Source organism: Pelophylax lessonae (genome assembly GCF_965119305.1).
Source record: "Pelophylax lessonae genome assembly, chromosome: 3".
Taxonomy (NCBI): domain Eukaryota; kingdom Metazoa; phylum Chordata; class Amphibia; order Anura; family Ranidae; genus Pelophylax; species Pelophylax lessonae.
The window spans coordinates 625,206,476-625,229,160 of record NC_138770.1 but is presented as its reverse complement, the minus strand read 5'-3'; the positions used below and the strand labels follow the sequence as shown (position 1 = coordinate 625,229,160).

At 44.1% G+C, this 22,685-nt stretch overlaps 1 protein-coding gene across 1 annotated transcript in view; it reads right to left on the bottom strand.

Annotated features, from left to right (window-relative positions):
* LPGAT1 (lysophosphatidylglycerol acyltransferase 1) overlaps positions 1-22,685 on the bottom strand; it is a 267,682-nt gene that overhangs the window by 172,461 nt on the left and 72,536 nt on the right. The window contains exon 2 of the mRNA XM_082252478.1: positions 22,320-22,584. Coding sequence (XP_082108604.1) covers positions 22,320-22,557 — 238 coding nt within the window. The 5' untranslated portion in view covers positions 22,558-22,584. The remainder of the gene's footprint in view (positions 1-22,319; positions 22,585-22,685) is intronic.

Here is a 22,685-nt window from a genome sequence, read left to right as displayed (position 1 = left end):
TCCGCCGGTGAGATCCTTAATGATCTCATCTAAGTTGGCTCCAAATAGACGTTCTCCTGAAAAGGGGATATTAGCCAATGCTTTCTTGGAACCTTGGTCGGCTATCCAACCTTTTAGCCACAGTGTGCGCCTGAGAACCACTGCTGAGACTGATGCTCGCGCCATTAATGGAGTGGCGTCTAACGCCGCATCACATACAAACTGTAACCCCTGTATCATTTGTTCCAACAAATCTGATACCGCCTGAGGGACTTCTTCTAAGTCCCGGCGTAACCACTTGGTCCATTCAGTTACAGCCTGCGAAACCAGACCAATAGCAATTATTGGCCTGAAAGCTGATCCAATCAATGAAAACATGGTGCGAGACATAGCTTCTATCTTGCGATCCACTGGATCTTTAAAAGACGGAGCGTCTTCCAAAGGAATAACCGTGGCTTTATTCAATCTAGCAATTGGTGAATCCACCACAGGTGGTTCTGTCCATTTCTTAATAAGGGTTTCCTCAAACGGATAACGCCTGTCAATGCGTTTGGAAATATTAAAAGTGCGTTTTGGCAGACGCCATTCTTCATCGATTGGATTGCCAAAACATTTGGGCAATGGAAAAACCTTTGCCACTTTGATGCGCTTTTTAGTCCCAAAAGGGATCTCAGTTTCAGCTATTTCTGATGGAATACCCTGTAACCTTAAAGTCTCTTGAACAGATACAATGAGTGCGTTTACCAACGCTTCCTCTCGGGCTATGGCTGATGCCGAAACATCCTCCTCACTGTCTGAAGAGACAGGACCCGAGACACCAATACCAGATGAAGTACCTGCAACTGCAGAAATAGGCTCAGAGTCTGAATCCGAGGTTTCAGATAATAAGGGGTTAGGCGGGGGTCGCTTTCTTGCGCCCTGTCCCTGACAAGCCACTTCCACCCGGGACACAAAAGTTTCCATAATGGCTGACAAAGATTCAATTGTCAATGGGGTGCTGGAGGATCCCGCAGACCCCTCGAGGGGATCCGGAGGAGATACATGAGTGGCAGGGTCCATGTTAATACCGAACACTTTTGCCAGCAATAAACAAAAAACTTCTTTTTTTTTTTTTTTTTCGTGTGTCTCCCCCTAGCGCAATAGCGCCCCTCAGAGTACCTGCTTCTCGATCCCAGAGAGAGAGAGAGGGACCCCCAAGGCTCACCAACCGATGCAGAGCAGTTTCCAACAAACTGCAGCCAGCGTCTGTCTTACACAGACTGGAAGGAGCTGTTTGCTTTTTCCCGGGCAGAAGGCGTGGCTCCGCCCCCTGTGTACGCCTTCCGGCGTTCCCAGCCCTCCACGAGGACGCTGGGCTCACAAAACATGGCCGCCCCCATAGAAGAGACATAAGACTCCAAAAACATGGCGGCCGGCGTGACCTGAGGACATACATGCATTCGGTCTACGGCAAAATGGCGGCGGACCGCCGATATCGTCTTCCCAGCACATCCACCTGCACTCTGCTGAGAGGTGACATATGGATCTACAGAGATACACTGCACATAAGGTAGTATTATACCTCCTATGTTTGCTGTAATGTTACAGTCTGCTGGGTAGAGTGCTAGCTCTTGAACCAAGTCCACTTCCCACAAACACATGCTGTATTACAAGGGGGACTTGTAAGTGTCAGATATATACTGACCATATATGGAGGGGCCCATAATATATACTGCCTCATAAATGAGGAAAAAAGGGAACGTTTTACTCACCATACCGAACCGACAGGCACCCTCTCTTCATAATACCCTCTCCACCGAGGTGGGGGTTTGTGGACGCCTCGACTCTCTGGTCCTGGCGTCCAAGCGAGCTTTTAACTCGCAAAGTCAGTCCCTTAACTGGGACTCCGTCGCGGCCGACTCAGCGCACTGGTCTGCACGCGCTTTTTAGGCAGAGACCGGGGTGACCACTGGATCTCACATCCAGCCCGTCGCCCGGCCCCGCATACTTACTTGAATATGTCGCGGCCGACCAAGCGCAATGCCTGGTCTGCACGCGCTCGTAGGCCGGCTGGGGTGACCACAAGTGTCGCCCAGTCCGGCATCTTTGCTTGAAGATCTCACAGGAAAAAAACACTGGAGAAAAACTACCTAAAAAATGTCTTTTTCTTAAAGAAAAAAAAGTCTTGCCAGGACCAAAAGATCCCAGCAAGGAACTTAGGTCCTTACTCCTGACTAGACAGAAAAAAACTGATTCCCTGTAGCAGAGAGAGGGAGGATATACCCTCAGGGACTGCCCCCTAGGGTGGAGCCAGAACGTTTTTGTCATTCTGCCTAGTCCTACTCCTGCGGAGACAACATAACCCAGCTCTTGAGAATCAAGAAGACTACGTCTGTCAATGAGCGATAGAGAAACACACGTTCGAACGCAAATAATTGCGTTCTAAAAAAAGTCCCTGAACGCAACTGCCCGCAAATGACCGCAAACGACCTGGTGTACATGGACAGATAAGATAAAATGTAGATGGGTTCAACTGCTCCTAAACGGCCATTTCCAGCGTCCCGTGTACATGGAGCCTTACCCCTACTTGCAGGAAAGCTAGAATTCTCCCGATTATATATTTACCGGGATGCTACTTCCTGGCCTCACACCAAGAAATGTAAGACTACCAGGATCTGTAATAAATGCCCCTAGAGACTGGTTTCCTAGCGTTTATGACAGTAGAAACTGCAGGACCAGATATACCCGGCTCCCTCAAAATCCAGGCTTCAATAGCCAAACCGTCAAGTTTAGAGATTGTAAAGCTGGTTAGAACATCGAACAATGAGAGAGCAGATCCGGACGCAGTGTGAGAACCCATGGCCTTCCCATCACCAAGTTTAGAATTTGCGCGCAACAAATCCTCTTGGGCCAAGCTGGAGCCACCAGAACTACTGGTTTCCCTTCTTCCTGAATCCTGTGCAGAAGTCAAGGCAGCAGCTAAACCAGGGGAACGGCATAGATCAGGGAGAACTGCTCCCAGGAAGTCACCAAGGCATCCACTCCGACTACAAGCGCATCCCTGGTCCTGGACACAAATTTGTCCAACTTGTTGTTGAACCTGGATGTCAACAGATATACGTCCGGGATCCCCCAGTGTTGACAAATTAATGCAAAGATTCGGGATGTAAGGACCATTCCCCTGGAAACATCTGCGGATGACTCAAAGTCTGCCTGCCAGTTCTCTATTCCTGGAATGAAAACGGCCGACAGGCATGGATCAAATTTCTCCACCCAGGATAGGATGTGACCCACCTCCTTCTGGACTGACTCTTGGTTCCCCCCGGATGGTTGATATAGGCCAAAGCCGTGGCATTGATGGAGGGACAGGCACTTTTTATTTTTACACTGTTCCTATAAAAAAAAAAAAAAAAAAAAACAGGTCCTCTTTAATGAGAGATCTGGGGTCAAAAAGACCTCAGATCTCTCACTTAAACCAAAAAATCGAAAAACTTTTTCCTTTAAGGCAATTGAGCAGAAGTGACGTTTGATGTTGCTCCAGTCCTCCAGGGGCATAGAGTCTCGCCCTCACTCGACTTCCTGCCCATCTGTACATCCCATCCGATCGTTTTCGCCGCTACCGAAAGCTCCGGTAAGCAAGGAAAACTACCAGAAGGTGGCATGAGATGGAGGGGGGAACCTTTCCCGCTGCTCAAAAGTGATTGAGGCAATCATATTCTGGATAGCATGTGTTAAGAAAATACCTAGAGCTAGCGGCTGCCGGTATTTAACATCAAAGTACCAATGTAAATACACGGCGAGCGGTCCGGAAGTTGTTAAAGTCAACTAAATATGCCTAAATCGAAGTTCCAGCTATAAATTAAAAAAAAAAAACCGGAGATGTTCTTCTTACTAACTGTTAAATAAGCTATTTATATCAAAGTGTCTTTTCTGTCTGCTGCCTCATTCCTCTGTTATCAGCATGAATCACTTCTGACAAGTTTTCCTGACACCAAGAGAAAAATGGTGACGGGGAGGGACCTTCAGCTGATTGACCGCCTCAGCTCTTTTCCTGTGTCCCTTTCCTCCAATCAGCTTTCAGAGCTCTCCTCGCCAATGTACCGGCTCTTCGCCCCGTGATTTTCAGAGCCGAGAGATACTGTGTTAATTCTGCATTTTGACTGTAGCGGAAAGAGGACTGTAAAAAAACAGGTACAACAGAACTACTTCCGGACCACCCCATGGCAGATTTACTACTACAGGGCGGATATCTGATGCAGGATCATGTATATATGTGATTCTGCACTTCTGCCTACAGGGGTCATGTGCGGGCCGCTTCTGCTGTGAAGCTGATCTTCGGGAGCCAGGCGCCAGATGTCTCCTGGCACCCGTCAATCATTGCTAAAACACACAGAAAAGGGACCTGCTAGTGTAAACGTGGATCTCTGTTCTGACAGGTTGGGGGGGGGAATTGTGTGTGTCCCTGCAAAGCAAGGAATAAAATCCATCTCATCCTCCAGTAAAAGCACTGGCTAGGCACACAGTTAACCCTTTGAGCGCCCGATACATTTACCCCTTCCCAGCCAGTGTCATTAGTACAGTGAATGTGCATATTGATTAGTGTCACTGGTTCCCGCAAAGAGTCAGTGTCCGATTGTCTACTGCAAAAATCGCAGTCCCGCCATAAGTTGATCGCCATTGATATTAAAATAAATCGAAATTCCATAAACATATTGCATAGTTCGTAGACGCTATAACATTCAGGGAAATCAATCATACGCTTATTGAGAATTTTTTTTTTTCACCAGAAACATGTAGCAGAATGCATACTGGATTACATTTATAAAGAACAGATAAAGAAAAAGGTGCCAATAATGGCGTCGAAAACGCAGTGCTTATGGTGCATTTTCATACGTCATGTGACTCAAACTGCAACAATAACGTATCATGGATGTGGTATTGATGCGTTTTCAATACATTTCAAAGGGGAGGAGCGTTTTTGGTGCGATGAAGACTTAAATGGTGAGATTTAAAGGGGTGCATTTTTCTTGAGCCTTTCTTGCGCATAAAGGTGCCAATAATAGATGACAAATTCATATTAATTTAAATTCACAACATTAATTAAAAAGTCGAACACAATCAAAAAAAATACATACATATTTTTTTTTTTTTTTTTTTTACTGTAATTTTTGGTTTTCAGCCAAGTGTATCCCGCATTTTCAGTTTCGGCAACAAAAATTCCATTTGGTGCACCTTTTTTTGTTTATAGCATAAAAAAATTAACCACTTGCTGACCGCCGCAAGTACATATACTGCGGCGGTCAGCCCCGGCCAGGCAAAGTGACGTATATATACGTCACTAGCCTGTCACCGGCTTGTGAGCCAATAGCGGGCGAGCGCCGCGGTTCGTTCACTAAGGAGTCGGTGCGTGTGACCGGCGGACCCGATGTCCTCCGGTCACTCGGCGATCGTCGGTAGAGAGGGAGAAAGGCAGGCTGCTAATGTAAACAAGCCGCCTGTCATTCTCCCCTGTGTAAAAATGGAGATCAGACGGTTCTACTATGTAGAACCGTTGATCTCTGTTTTTACAATAGTAGCCATGTCCCATCACAGTTAGAAACACGCCCCTAGAACACACTTAACCCCTCCCTCTCCAATACAGTTAACCCCTTCCCTGCCAGTGTCATTTTTACAGTAACAGTGCATATGTATAGCACTGATTACTGCAGTAATGTCACTGGTAACCCCAAAAGTGTCAAAAATGTCAGTCAAGGGTCCGATCTGTGCGCCGCAATGTCGCAGTCCCGCAAAAAAAAAAAAAAAAAAAAAAATGTCAGATCGCCGCCATTACTCGTTAAAAAAAAAAAAAAAAACACCAAAAGTGACAAAAATCTTTCCCTTTGTTAGTAAACGTGATAACTTTTGCGCAAATCAATCAAAATACGCTTTTTGCGTTTTTTTTTTTACCAAACATATGTAGCATAAAACAAATTGCCTGAAAATGTTAAAAAATTTTCATTTTTACATTTTTTTGGGGAATTTCATATAAAAAATGTGAAAAATATTGTTATTTTTGCAAAATTGTCGCTCTTTTTTTGTTTATAGCGCATGATCAAAAAATGGCACAGGTGATCAAATACCACCAAAAGAAAGCTCTGTTTGTGGGAAAAAAAGGACGTCAAATTCGTTTAGGTACAGCGTCGCACGACTGCGCAATTGTCCGTTAAAGTCACGCAGTAAAAAAAAAAAAATTGCAAAAAACCCCCTGGTCAGGAAGGGGGTAAAATCTTCCGGGGCTTAAGTGGTTAAAAACCCAGTGGTGATCAAATACCACCAAAATAAAGCGCAATTTTTGGTGAAAAATTGCAAATCTTCTGTACAGCATTGCATGACCGTGCAATTGTTAAAGTAATGCAGTGACGTATCGCAAAAAGTGCCCTGATCATGAAGGAGGGGTAAATCTTCCGGAGGTCAAGTGGTTCAGTAGGAGGATTTGTTTCATCTGAGGCCAGTCACGTCACTGAGTATACATGAAGTTTTACATCCACTTTCATTTCCAAAAATACTACACACATTCACTATTGTAATCTATTTTTCAAACAAAATATAGTAATAGGTTCACTGCGATCAACTTGGAGATAACAAAAGTGAACACGTATAGAACCCCACCACGAAGGAACAGGAAGTCAAATCACAACAGAGGAAAAAAAATAGGATTTGGAGAACTGGAGAAGGTGGAGAGTAATAAGAATATTTTTTGAGTTCATAATATATACTAGAATAGATTTTTTTCCTCTTAAACCCGAGTTTAGTGTCACTTTAAGGGTCCTTTCACACGGGCTGTCTGATCAGGTCGGCCGGCCAGTTTTTGAGGCGGACCTGATGGGACATTGCATGGTGCTCTATGGAGTGGGTGGATGTCAGCGGACACGTCTGCTGCCGCCATCAGATCTGATCCTGTCTGCCAAAAACAGACGGATGGCGGTCGTATCTTCCACCCGTCCGGCTAATGGGATGGAAACAGACAGGTGGTTCGTTTTTTCCATCCGTTCTCCCCATAGAGGAGAGCGGGACTGTGTCCGTGTCTGTTCTGCAAAGCGGAGCGGACACAGACCTGTCATCCACCTACTCAGTAGGGATGAGCAGAGCAGTGGCGCCCCTGTGAAAGGGGCCCAAGATAATGTTGACACCGGCAGCAAAATGCCAGCTGATTTTAAGTGTTTACCGCCCCCGGATGACCCATCTACAAGTAAATATGGCAACTACTTGGGGTGGTATACATGGCTGCAGCAGCAATTTTTTTTTTTTTCACAGAATGTCATGTTTGGCGGGTGTTACTGTGATGCAAACATGTGGCAAGCAGAATTTCAATAAAAAAAATCCGCCTTGTGATAAGGGAGAAAAAGAAAACCAAAAACCCCAGACTCTCCACAGGTGGCAGTATTGCCCCCTGAACTCCTATGAACCAGCTCTAATATGCTTCTGAAATGCAATCTAACGCAGATAACTTTTCAGAGAAGTGCGTAATCCTGCAGTCTGCGTGAAAGACCTTGCATATCTTCTCCCCATCCCCACCCAGTGGCCGGACAAGGATAGAGGAAGCAGCAGACTAATGAGTTAATCTGTCACTCTGCCCTCTCCTCATATCAGCATGGCCTTTGCACTGCTGCACACCTGACTGGCTCCTTAAGCTGCTCCCCCCATCCCTCTCAGAGTTCTAATGTACACACAAAAGCAAAAGTCTGAAATCAAGTTGAGGTACAACGTTCAGAAGTGCAATGTTCATTAAACATGTACTGTGATTAGAGATGGGCCGAAAACATATCGGTTGAAAATGGTGTTGTCGGAATTTTGTAAATAGAGAAAAAGGTGCCGATAACGGCGCTAAAAACGCATGTGATTTTACTGTGCTTATGGTGTATTTTTCATAGGTCATGGGACTCAAAAACGGCATTAAAAACCTAATACAAGTGCAATATTTATTCATTCTTGCTGAGTTTTTAATTAATTTCAATGGGGAGGTGTGTTTTTGGAGCAGTTTTTTAAATGACAAAAATGTAGCAAGCAGAATTTTTAACATTACAATGGGGGAGGGCTTTCTCAGCTAAGCACACCCTCCTTTCTGCATGCCTGAGCCAAGGGCAAACAAATTCCTGGACAGAAATGGCTACATGAATCACCAGCCCTTCAAGTTGTTTTTTCAAAGCGATTTCTCAACAAAATAAAGCATGGAGACATGGATGGATGGGGGAAGATGGCTATAAAAATAAAATGAAGTGTTTTCAGTTTGTGGTGCTCAGATACACTTAAAGTGGAACTAAACCCTACTATCCTTTTCAGCCAAAGGAAGCTGCCATCTTAGCTTCTGTTTGATTTGCAGTTGCCATGATGCTGCACATGTGATCAGTTATGACACCAGCCTTTTGTTGGTTTGACAGCAGTGTTGCCAACCCACCGGAGGGAAATTTACTGGCAGAACGTCTAAAATTTACGGACGGCACAAATTTTTTACTGGCATTGCAAAAATGTACATAAACAGGCTGTTTTCAGTGCTAAACCGTGCAAATATCAATACTTATAATCATGTAGATAGTGCTATTAGCAATGTGTTTAGGTTAAACAAAAGTCAAAAACCATATTTCTCCATTTACATGAAGATCAGATTAATATAACCCAGCCAGCACAGCGTTCCCCCATATATCAGAGTGTGCAGGATTCCCTTACAGTGTAACTCTGACGTAAAGAGGAATGCTGCAGATCTTGATTTAAGCAGGAACTCTGATTTAAGTGGGTGCTCTGGTGACCAGAAACCGCCTTATATCAGAGTCAACTGCATTCCCCTTTACATCAGAGTTCTCTTTTACATCAGGGTCTGCAGAGTTCCCCCTTTGCACTGTAAGGGGAGAATCCTGCAGACCCTGATGTAGAGAGGAATACCAGGAACTCTGATAGGGGGGTGGGGGGACTCTGGTGACCAGAGACCACCTTCCACAGATTAATTACACTAAGGTAAGGTTGGGGGTTCCCTGCTATAAGGGGGAAACCTTTATATCAGTTCCCCCTTACATTATTGTATTCACCCAGCCCTTACATCAGTGACCCCCCCCCTTAGACTGGCCTTGCAGCGCTGTCACTTACCTGAGGGTGGTCAGACGCTGCGGAAATGATACGGGAGGTGGTCAGATGCTGTAGACATCATACAGGAGGAGGTCAGAGACTGCAGACGTTCTACAGGAGATGGTCAGAGGCTGCGCGGACATGGTACAGGAGGTATTGAGAGGCTGCAGACACCCCCATTCCCCCCCCCAACATTAGTGTCCTAATCTGCCCCCCTTCACCCTCCACATCAGTGTCCACCTCTGCCACCTTTTACATCACCCTCCCACAGCAGAGTCCTCCTCTGCCCACCTTCATATACCCTCTACAGCACTGTCCTTCTGTGCCCCCTTCAGCCCCCATAGTACTGTCCTTCTGTGCCCCCTTCAGCCCCCATAGTACTGTCCTTCTGTGCCCCCTTCAGCCCCCATAGTACTGTCCTTCTGTGCCCCCTTCAGCCCCCATAGTACTGTCCTGTGTCCCCTTCAGCCCCCATAGTACTGTCCTGTGTCCCCTTCAGCCCCCATAGTACTGTCCTGTGTCCCCTTCAGCCCCCATAGTACTGTCCTGTGTCCCCTTCAGACCCCATAGTACTGTCCTGTGTCCCCTTCAGACCCCATAGTACTGTCCTGTGTCCCCTTCAGCCCCCATAGTACTGTCCCGTCACTGTGCCCCATTCAGCCCCCATAGTACTGTCCTGTCACTGTGTCCCCTTCAGCCCCCATAGTACTGTCCTGTGTCCCCTTTAGCCCCCATAGTACTGTCCTGTGTCCCCTTCAGCCCCCATAGTACTGTCCTGTGTCCCCTTTAGCCCCCATAGTACTGTCCTGTGTCCCCTTTAGCCCCCATAGTACTGTCCTGTCACTGTCCTGTGCCCCCTTCAGCCCCCGTAGTACTGTCCTGTCACTGTGTCCCCTTCAGCCCCCATAGTACTGTCCTGTCACTGTGCCCCCTTCAGCCCCCATAGTACTGTCCTGTGTCCCCTTTAGCCCCCATAGTACTGTCCTGTGTCCCCTTTAGCCCCCATAGTACTGTCCTGTGTCCCCTTCAGCCCCCATAGTACTGTCCTGTCACTGTGTCCCCTTCAGCCCCCCCCCCCCCCATAGTACTGTGCTGTCACTGTGTGTGTCCCCTTCTCACATGAGTGTCCATATTCCGCCGCCTGCTGAACTTCAAGCTCAGCTTGGCTCGGATGGCTGGCTCCTGATTTTTAAATTCTGGCGCCTGGCCTGGCGGTGGTGTGGCGGGATTTGGGAAATGCGCCATGACGATGACATCCGATGATCCAATCAGCTCAGCAGCACTTGCGGCGCCTTGTCATCACAAGTCAGTAGGCGTGCCGCACTCACAGCTTCGTTCTGACTCTCCTGAGCCTGACAGCAGCCAGACCCACCCCCCCTGGCCAGGGCTCCGCCCGCCCAAATACAGGAAATGATCGGGTCATCTCGGGCATTTCCGGAACTGCACATGCGCAGTTCCGACCCGAGCGCTGCCGTATTTCACGGGCACTTTTCTCCTGCTACGGGCATTTACGGGCAGGAGAAAAGTGCCCTGATTTTACGGGCTGTCCGTAAATATACGAACGGTTGGCAACACTGTTTGACAGTTTGGTGGAGAGCACAGGCAAATGTGACAGCAATGCCGCAATGCAGAAAAAAATGTTTTTTTTTTTTAACTATTAAAGTAGAACTATAGGTAAATTTTTTTCCACTTTTGGATAGAGTAAAGGAGGGTTATAACCCTGATCAGGTTTGTTTTGCCATCTGTGTTTCATTGGGTTGATTCCTCTTCACTTCCTGTCCCATAGTCAAAACAGGAAGTGAGGAAATTTCCCCTCTATTACTTATCTGGAGTGAGACAAAAGTTGGTATTTTTCTTTTACTTTTAACCGGTTGCCGACCGCCGCACGACTATATACTGCGGCGGTCAGCCCCGGCCAGGCAGAGTGACGTATCGGTACGTCACTCGCCTGTCACTGACTTGCGAGCCTATAGCGGGCGGGCGCGCGCCCGCCGAGGCGCGCGCCCGCCGCGGCTCGTTCACAGGCAAGTCAGTGCGCGTGACCGGCGGACTCGATGTCCGCCAGTCACACTGCGATCGCTCCTGTGAAGGGAGAAAGACAGAGCAGCTTGTGTAAACAAGCTGCCTGTCAGTTCTCCCTGTGTAAAAGTAAAGATCTGACCGTTCTACTATGTAGAACGGTTGATCTTTGCTTTTACACCAATAGCAATGTCCCTACACAGTAGAAAGCACGCCCCTAGGACACACTTAACCCCTCCCTGTCCAATAAAGTTAACCCCTTCCCTGCCAGTGTCATTTTTGCAGTAACAGTGCATATGTATAGCAACACCAAAAATGACAAAAATCTTTCTCTTTGTTAGTAAACGCGATAACTTTTGCGCAAACCAATCAAAATACGCTTTTTGCGATTTTTTTTACCAAACATAGGTAGCATAAAACAAATTGGCCGAAAAATGTTAAAAAAATTTTGATTTTTACTTTTTTTTTTGGGGAATTTCATATAAAAAAATGTGAAAAATATTGTTATTTTTGCAAAATTTACGCTCTTTTTTTGTTTATAGCGCGTGATCAAAAAATCGCACAGGTGATCAAATACCACCAAAAGAAAGCTCTGTTTGTGGGAAAAAAAGGACGTCAAATTCGTTTAGGTACAGCATCGCACGACCGCGCAATTGTCCGTTAAAGTCACGCAGTAAAAAATCGCAAAAAAACCCCTGGTCCTTTAGCAGCCAAATCCTCCGGGGCTTAAGTGGTTAATAATGATAAAACAGGATCAATAGAGAAATCTCCCTAATGAGGGGGGCACAGACCGCAATAAAATTGTAGGTGTTCTAATCCCGCTCAACTATTCAAAACTAAAAAAAAAAACAACAAAAACTTTTGCCTTTAGTTCTACTTCAGGTTGTGCTTTAAAGGGGAATTTCACTCTCCCAGTCAACATTCTAAATCCTTATGCTGCTAGCATTAGTAAACAGATAGGAAGGTTTTTCCTGACTTCTATGCCTAGGCAAATGATGTAATGCATCCCATCTCAGGAGTCTTCAGGAGGGGTTTTCTTAGCTAAGCACACCGTCCTGCCTGCATGCCTGAACTAAGGGCAGATGGATTCCAGGAAGTAAATACTACATGAATCATCGGCCCTTACTTAAGTTGGCGATTGACAGAAATGTTAAATAAAGCATATGGATGGATTGGGGAGTTTGCTTTAAATATTAAAAATTAATAAAATAGTGCTTTTGATTTGTGGTGCTCGGATACAATGTAGTCCCACTTTAAAGAGGAAAATTTATGTGAAAAAAAATAAAAATGTCAGAAGCAGTTGGGTATCTCCAACATGCTGCATTGCTGGACCTAAAGAAGTCAGGAGGGTTTTTTTTTTTAATATTAATGCAGCCCCCCACCCCCCAAGCACCCCTCTTGCCTGTGCCCCCTCTCTGTCCAGCGATGTCCACGAGTCACTCGGTCGTCCTGGGATTCTTCCTCCTGATTGGCTGAGATACAGCCACATTGGCTCCAGCAGCTGTCGATCAAAGTCAGTGAGCCAATCAGGAGAGAGAGGGGGCGTGGCCGAACGGCAGCCCTGTGTCTGAATGGACACAGAGCTGCAGATCAGCTCGGGTGCCACCAGAGCAAGCCGCTTTCTGTGGGGGCACTCGATAGGAGGGAGGGGCCAGGAGCAGAAATGAGGGACCCGAGGATGAGGATCCAGGCTGCTCCGTGCAAAACCAACTGCACAGAGGAGGGAAGTATAGCATGTTTGTCATTTAAAAAAGAAAACCCGAGACTTTACAATCACTTTAAGGCGAGTAAAGTTCAGCTTTAAGCAAGAAACTCAATGAGCCTTAAAGTGGTTTTAAACCTCAGACGTGAAATATGAACAAAGCATACCCCTCTATAGTGTTTTGTTTGTCTCAATCAATAGCATTAAGTGTCATTTCTGTCTTCAGCCCCTTCTTCTGCATGAGTCCCTTCTAAGGAATTTTCCTGACACCAAGAAAAAGTGGTGAAAGGGGAGGGATCTCCAGCAGATGACAGCCTCAGCTCTGTTTCTGTGTCCTTTTCCTCCAATCAGCTCTCCGCAATGATGTACCTTCAGCTCTCCGCCCCCTGATTTTCAGAGCGGAGACATCCTGTGTAAATGCTGCACTTTGAAAGGCTGTAGGGTAAAGACAGCTGCAGATAAACAAGTACAACTTATGTAGGAGGATTTTTTTCCATCTGAGGCCAGTCACTTCACTGGGTATATGCGAGGGTTTACCACTACTTTCAAGCCCAACTCAAGGATACTACCAATGGCCCAGGATGCAGATGAGATCTCTGGAATGATTCTACAGGGAATTTATAGACACAATTTTAAAGAAACCGGATGAAACAATTAACAACTGAAACTATTTTTTTTTACTTTAGTCATGCTTTAACGTTTACAGACATATTTTATAAGTACTTCTGAACAAAGTATGACAGCGATTTCCAAGATCTAGATATTACCTACTGTATAATGTGTGTGTTTGTGTCCTATGACATATGAAGAACCTCTCCTATCCTGCAATGGAAAGTCACACAGTAACCGGAATGACAGCGGGCTCCTGTGAGAGCCGGACACATTTCACCAAATGCTCAACAAGCCCCTTTCAACAATGCCAGTGCAGTAACCGGATCCTTCACACAAGGGAGAAGTCCAGCACTTAAATCATAAGAGACTTCCATAATAAATGTGATGAGAAAACAGCATGAGCCATACCATGAAGGAGAAGAGAGCCTACATACATCACTCCCAACCAACTCCTACCCAATTGATCTCTTCATTAAACACCACCACTTTACAGTAACTGTGTCCTTACAGCCGAGTCTCCACTCTGGCCTCGGGTGCTGCGCAGCTACACCAGATTTCAGGAATAATCGATGGACTTGCAAACATGCAGTTTGCATGCGAGACAAATATAGATTAGATATCCAGAGCCATGGAAAGGACAAAGCCCAGCAGATCAGGAATTGTAATTTCACGAATCTTACCATGAGAGTGAAAATGCAAGGATTTACTCCATTTGTGTATTACAAAAAAAAAAATAGTAAAATAAAAATTATATACACACATACATTAATTATATATATATATATATAAAAAATATAAAACCGGAACTGGCCGATATTCCAAATATTGCTCATTTGAGGGTAATCACATAGCATAATTCCGTTAACAAATGTTATTGGATATGCCACTCATATATGTACAAATTAAAGATATAAGCAATGAGGGGTTTGGGGGTCCAAAAGACCCCCAGATCCCTCCACAAGAGTACCTGTAAAAAATGTTTTAAATGTATGAAAATATCAGCCAATACCGATATGCATTGGCCAAAATATCGGTAATGAAAAATCGATATCGGTCAATCAATATAATATATATATATATATATATATATATATATATATATATATAAAAATAATCAAAAGGAGTAAGGTGCAGTTATAACAATACTACTAACCCCACTCACCCAGCGCTATACGTGTTGTCACTAAACAAATAATTACATAAAATAATCAATCCCTAAGACCCGGTTCACACTACTCCGACTTGTCAGGTGACTTTGTCGCCTGACAAGTAGCGATCCATTCTGTGCAATTGAACCATTCTAATCAGAGTGACACAAGTCGCTCCGACTTAGAAAAAGGTTCCTGCACTACTTCTGGGAGAAGTCGGAGCGACTTGCATTGACTTCTATTATGAGAAGCCATTTGCAACCCGCAATGAAGTCGTGCTGCAAGGGCGACTTCAAAGTCGGGGCAACTTTGAGTCGCCCTGGTGTGAACCGACTCTTAAAGGATAGCTGCTGCTATTATATAAAACAACTTATGTAACACAGGTAAAAAATGGCTCAAAACCAACATGTTTGAGAACAGAATCACACTAGCAGCGCTGCGTATATATCCAATCAGTCCACCAATATGATGAGAGAAGTGCTGCTACAACTTTAGCACCAAAGTCTGTAGGAGTTCATAAGGCAGGGTAGGTGAATGGATCTCCTATTAGTGCTCAAATGATCAAAGGTGCACCCCCATCGCACCTCTGTGATGCCCCTATAGCAATGCTCACTCACCAGATATGGCCTTAGACTGCGCTTTTATCAGATCACATCAATGCCTGTGTCTTCAGGAATAATCACTGTCCGCTCCTCACCAAGCCAGATCCTCCACTTGACCACAGATATTGTCCAGCAACCCATAATGATTATCGTGATAAAGCTCCCAGTTCATATGCGAGACAGAAATATAAAGTCAAAGAGCTTATCTGCAGCTACGCCACATTGGATGGAAGTCGTCCACCTGAAGAGCCACTCATGACAGCAAACGTGTTGTGAGTGAGGAAACCAAGTCCAACGTTCCAGGAAGTAGGGAGAGCCACTGTGGGACAGGATGTGAGGTCACACTTGGGGTGGGCTAGTTGCTATGGTAATGCGTTTCAGAACTCCTATTGACTGCTTTCTCAAACCATTTTTAGATATATATATATATATATATATATATATATATATATATACACACACACACACACACACTATCTGCGGCCTTTTAATATTTAATTTTAGGACACTTACCTGACCAGGGATTTCAATAGATTATAGGGTGCTGCCACCGTCATTCTTTGTAAGGGAACCCAGCAGTAAAGCCTTGCGGCTTCCCAGCCAGTTCCCTACTGCACATATAGGAATCAAGCTGCGCTTCGTGAACGGCCCCACAGCGGGGGAAGGAGGAGGGGTGTCGAACTTTCCTAGTACCTGGCCGCGGCGAGGTTACACCCAGGAGTGGGGATGGGCACCTGTCAAAAACAGGGAGGAAGCCAACAAGCGGATTTTTTCCTTTTGGGTGGAGCTGACGGCAGCTTACGGATTCTTAAATGTGGTGGCTGCATTCATTTCTTTTTTTTAAGCTTTTAGTCCTTTATTTTTACCTGGTGATCCAGCCAGTAAGTCTGTTTAACAAAACAAACTTTCTTGAAAATGTTCAGTCACAGGGTTGAGACAAACCATTTACCACTAACAGGAGTGCTTACTAGGTTGCACCGATACAGATACCAAGTATTAGCACGAGTACTTGTGCAAATGCTTCGATACCAATACCTTAGTGGTGCGATTTGAGCCCATACATACAATGGAGGCTAAAATTGCATTGCAAAGAATTGCATGCGATTTGAACAGGAATATGGTGCGATTCCTATTCAAATCTCATGCGGTTTCCCGCACCACTTCTGCGTGAACCCAGTATAGAAAGACAGGAAAGTGCAGCAATAGGCAGTTTATTAAAAAAAATGTTATAATAACTCACATGTTAAAAGTACATCTCTCACATATCAAATCCAAATCTGCACAGTCCTACTGTCCCTGTCCCGCAGGACCCACCAATGATGGAAAACCACGGGCGCTCGCGGTGCTCGTCAGTGGACACTATGAACGTACAGATTTGGATTTGAAAAGTGAGATCGGTACTTTTAACATTTGCGTTGTTATAACATTTTTTAATAAACTGTTTCCCATTGCCGCACTTAGACGGCGCTTCTCTGTCTTTCCATATTGGGTTCACACAGGAGCGGTGTGGGAAACTGTATGCGATTCAGACTGGAATCACACCGCATTCATGTACCAATCGCATTTGATTCCTTGTAGTGCGATTTGAGCCCATTCATTTTGAATTGGCTCAAATCACACCAAAAAAGGTATTGATACTTTACCAAAAGCATCGGTACTTCTACTCACCATTAAAAAACGATATCTGTGCAACCCTAGTGTTTACAATGATCAGCTTTTATTTATTCAAAACTGTTGCTGTACCTTATAAAAAACATTAGCTTGAATTTGGCACCAATTTGTTAGTGTATGTAAATCTGCTAGTATATCTCCCCTCCCCCTGACTCCTCCTGAGGGCACTCTAATACCCGAGGTGTGTTACTAGGCAGATCACCAGGAGAAAACCGAGGAAAGAAAACACAAAAAATAAATAAAAAAACAAATGCAGCCACCACATCTAAATGACTGGTAAGCCACAATATAGTAAGTTTTTGGTTTAATAGTGCTTTAACATTTTTCATGACAAATCTACATCTTTTGAGTTCAGGTCCACACAAGTCCTAAGCAATAAGAATTTACAAATTTTGGAAGAAGTATAGCAGATAAAGATTTCCCATTATACTGAGATTCCACATCGGCTCATAGACTAAACATTCTACTGAAAACGCCTTTTTCAATTAAGTGCAGCTACAGTCCGGTTGAAAAAAAAAAAGACAATTCCATCATCCAGTTCAACCAACAAAAGGGGAAAAAAAAAACAAAAACAAAAAAAAAAAAAACCTTAATTATTCAATCCCAAATACAAAATCCTATCAGTTGATCCAGGAGGAAGGTAAAAACCCCAGCAAAGCATGATCCAGTTTGCTCCAGCAGGGGAAAAAAAAATGTATTTCCTGATCCCCGAGAGGCAATGGGATATTCCCTGGATCAACTTTACCTGTAAAATGTTAGTACTCAGTTATATTATGTACATTTAGGGAAGAATCCAGGCCTTTTTAAGAGCAATCTACTGAGCTTGACAAAACTGGCTCTTGAGGTAGTCTATTCCACATTTTCACAGCTCTTACTGTGAAGAAGTCTTTCCATATTTGGAGATTAAATCTCCTTTCTTCCAGATGTAAAGAGTGCCCCCTTGCCCTCTTGGATGACCTTAAAGTGAATAACACCACCAAGTTTACTATATGAACCCCTTATGTATTTATAAATGTTGATCATCTCCCCCCCACTTAAACTTCTCGTCTCAAAAGAAAATAAATTCAGTTCCTCTAAACTTTTCTCATAGCTGAGCTCCTCCATGCCGCTTATCAGTTTGGTTGCCCTTCTCTGCACTTTCTCCAGTTCCTTGATATCCTTTTTGAGAACTAGTACCCAAAACTGAAGTGCATATTTCAGATGAGGTCTTACTAATGATTGGTACAGGTGCAAAATGATTTCTCTCTGGAGCCAATACCTCTCAAAGACAAAGTAAACCCGCCAATCGTTTTCGGCCAAGGAAGCTGCCATCTTGGGCCCTGTTTAATCTGTTTAATCTACAACTGCCACGGTGCTGCACGTGATCAGTTATGACACCAGCCATTGGAATAGTTTGACAGCTTGGGTGAGAGCACAACCAATGGGATGGTAAAATTCCAGGCATGTGCCGAAAAATGTCAGTTTGTTTTTAGACTGTTAAATGGATGGGTTTACATCAGCTTGAAAGGATTTTGCTCGCTTTGGAAACTGCAGCTTGGCATTGGCATGCTATTATTAAGCTTATGATCTACCAGAACACCTAGATCCTTTTCCACCATTGACTCCCCCAGCTGTTCTCCTAGTATGTTACATAGTTAGTCAGGTTGAAAAAAGACAAGTCCATCTGGTTCAACCAACAAGAAGAAAAAAAAAAAACAGTATTGATAACCCAACCATACAATCCCATATACACAATCCTATACCCGCAGTTGATCCAGAGGAAGGTGAAAAAAACCCAGCAAAGCATGATCCAATTTGCTACAGCAGGGGAAAAAAATTCCTTCCTGATCCCCCAAGAGGCAATCAGATATTCCCTTGATCAACTTTACCTAAAAAAAAAAATTTTAGTACCCACTTACTGTATATTAAGTACACCATACATTGAGTATTATGTATGATGCATGCATATTCCTCGCCCCTAGGTGCATCATTTTTCACCAACACTAAACCTTATTTGCCACACAGTCGCCCAATTAAACAGTGCACTGAGGTCGGCTTGTAAATTGGAGACATCCTGCAAGGACTTTTTTTCCACTGCATAGCTGATCAAAGAGAGGAGCACACTGCCTCCGATAACCATCTCCTTCCCAAGCCTATTCTGACACTTCACTCCTACATGTAAAAATACACTTTTTTTTGCTAGAAAATTACTTTGTACTAGGGATCGACTGATTATCGGCAACACAGATACATCGGGGGCCCGATATGCACTTTCCCCGATATATCGAAATCAGCACCTGAGGTTACCGATATTTAGGGAAAGTGCTTGTACCGCGGTGATGCCTGCAGCTAGAGGCATCAGCCCGGTACCGGCGTCCATAGCCGACGGTCGGCTGACTTGTAATGACAATCGGTGCAGCTGAGAAGCCGCTCGGATGTCATTACAAGGAGCGGGAGGGGACGTCTCTACCCCCCTCCCGCTGCTCGCCCGGGTCTCCCATCCCACCGGGAGACCCGGGTATCCTACCTCCACCGCCGCCGAAGAGAAGACCTCCATGGAAAAAAACTGGTAGTAATGTCATGACATCACTTCCGGGTACTTGGCGCCGAATTAAAATAAACTGACAGCATTCAAAAACAGCCAAACTTGGTGTTTTGAATGCTGTTCGGTGCCGAGGAGGGGTTTGGGTTCTTTTAGACCCGCAGATCCCTCCACAAGAGTACCTGTAGGAAAAAAATAAATAAAAAACACATTTTTTTTACATGTCCGAAAATACCGGCAGATCTCGGCCGATGCCGATATCCGATGACAAAAATATTGGTATTAAAAAAAAATTGATATCGGTCGATCACTACTTTGTACCCCCCATATATATAATTTTTTTTTTTTTCTAGCAAAGACTTTATAGAATAAAATGGTGTGTTCTCCAATGTTTTATGTCACATCGTATTTGCGCAGTGGTTTTTCAAACGCAACTTTTTAAAGGAAAGAAAAAACCTATATTTTATATAAATGTGAAAGATGTTGTTACGCCGAAGAAAAAAAGATACCCAACATGTCACGCTTTAAAATTGCATCTGCCCGTGGAATAGCAGCAAACTTTGTTGCTTAAAATTCTCCATAGGCAATGCTTTTAACGCCTTTCCAGGTTACCAGTTTAGAGTTGCACAAGAGTTATGGTGTTAGAATTATCACTCTCGCTCTGACCTTTGCGACAATACCTCACGTGTAGTGCGATCACCGTTTACAAATGCGTGAGGGAGTAACGTATGTGTTCGCATTTGCGCGTAAGCACGGTGGGACGGGGCACTTTATTTTATTACACTTTTTTTTTCTGTACAAACTTTATTGCTATCACAAGAGATGAACAACATCCTTTGTGATAGCATGGGCTTGTGACAGGTCCTCTTCATGGAGAGATTTGGGGTCTACTAGACCCCAAATCTCTCCTCTGGCCCCTCATGCGGCCGATGTGCTGCTTATCTGGCCACTGGTGGCCAGGTAAAAAAGGGGCAGAACCAGAAGTGGCGAATACTTGTCGCTCCTGGTTTCCAGGGTTACAGAGAGAGGGGAACTAGGTCAGTTGCTCTCTCTCTGTCCCAGAACCATTGCCGTCAGCTGCATCGCTCCCGGCCTCTACCCTCGGGACCAGAGAGCCTGGGAGAGGAAGCAGCAGGAGAAGGGTGGGACCCCCCTTCTGCCACCCTCAAGAAGTAATCGAGTGGCTAATTAGCCACTCAGATCACTTCTGCTTTGTAGAGAATCACCGCCTGAAAATAACAGTACCAGGCTGATGCCTGTAGGTGCAGGCATCATCCAGGTATAACCACTGAAAGCCAAAGACGTACGGGCACGTCCTTGGGTGGGAAATGGTTAAAAAGGGAATGATCAGTTTCTCGCAAAAATTTAACTGATGGTTTCCGGCAAACATTTTAGAGTCTTCTTTAAACACTTCTGGACCGCCCACCGTATATTTATATCGCTATTTTGACGTTAAATACTGGTGTTATGGCAGCAGCTAGCTGCCATAACCCTGCCATAACCCTGGTATTTTTTCACATGGCAGGCGGTCCTCTTTCACATAAAAGTGGTCCCAGCGGTGGATTCGCCGCGGGATTACTTTTATGGGACCACCCCCCTCCCGGTCGTTTTTTTTTTCAGGTTACCAGAACCGTTGGTAACGGGGAAAAGAATCGGGTCCTTCTGTGTCCCAGCCAGAAAGTTGAGTAAGGGCAAGATGGCCTCCACTCTATGGCCTTGGAGGACCAGAGCGACGTCATACGTCGCTTCCGCTCAACGCCCCATTTTTTTTTTTTTGCTGGAAAAAAAATAAATATTTTTATTTTTGCTTTAAGTGTAGATGTGAGATCTGAGGTCTTTGACCCCAGATCTCACATTAAAGGGGGCCTGTCCTGCCTATTTTTATTACAAGGAAGGTTTATATTCCTTGTAATAGGAATAAAAGTGATCAAAATTTATTTTTGTAAAAAGGGACCGTGTAAGAAAAAAAAAAAAAAAAGTAAAAAAACGCCCGCCCCTCCGAGCACACGCACAGAAGTGAACGCATACGAATGTGACGCCCCATATGTAAACGGTGTTCAAACCACACGAGGTATCGCTGCGATTGTTAGAGCCAGAGCAATAATTCTAGCCCTAGACCTCCTCTACCTCTAAACTGGTAACCTGTAAAAAAAATTTTAAGCATCGTCTATAGAGATTTTTTTTTTTTTTTTTTTTTTTACTAAATTTTATTTATTCATCATTTTTCCTTATACATTTACATACATTCATGGTATCAAACACTATTTACATTGTAACAGAGGTTATTATTTTTAACTTCAATGTCTTTCCCATATTGGGGAGAGATTACACCATCAATATACAACAATCATAAGGTCTATGGAGATTTTTAAATACCAATTTGTGTCGCTACGCCACGAGCATGCGCAATTTTTAAGCATTACATATTAGGTATCTATTTACTCGGCATAACATTATCTTTCACATTATAGCAGAAAATTGGGCTAACTTTACCGTTTTCTCTTTTTTAAATAAAAAAAAGGATATTTTTTTCCCAAAAAATAGTGTATCTAAGACCACTGCGCAAACACGGTGTGACAAAGTATTGCAACAATCTAAAATGTTATTCTCTAGGGTCTCTGCTTAAAAAAAAAAAAAAAAAAAAAAAAAAAAAGTTTGGGGGTTCCAAAGTAATTTTCTAACAAAAAAAATACTAATTTTAACTTGTAAACATCAAGTGTCAGAAATAGGCTTGGCTCTTAAGTAGGTAAAATCTTGTAACAAAAGTGTTGCCCAAATCCACCGCATAGTGTGAAATAAACAAAACCATAGTCTTTAAAAAAAAAAAAAAAATCAAATAGTTACATAAAAAGCACACAAAGGATCTTCCTTCCATTTTAACTTTGTGATCCAGTATTTCACCATTGTCCAAGTACGGCTGTCAAGATTCCAAATCCAAAGTACATCAGCTTCATACAGTCAGAAAGAGCTATTGTCAAAATCAGTCTTACCTGTGTACCCTGCAGTCCATCCCCATGATGCCACCATAGCCAGGAGCCATTTAAACATGACTCCTTCAATATACCAGAACAGTTTACTGTCTATCAGTCTGACAGGCTGCAGAGCTATTAAATAGAGTACATAGGACGGAATAGCAAACATATTGTTGACGACCATGAAGGTAAATCGGATGATCATTCTCAAAATAAGAATTCCCATTTTCCTAACGCTATCCAGGGTGACCGCCATCTTGCCCTCGCAGTCCTGGCGCCGTGCCTGGAACCAATAAGAAAAAAAGGGACAAAAATGAATGAAAGTCATTGAAAAAGGTAAAACAAATGTGTCACTCGTGTTAAAACAATGTAGGTCATATTTTG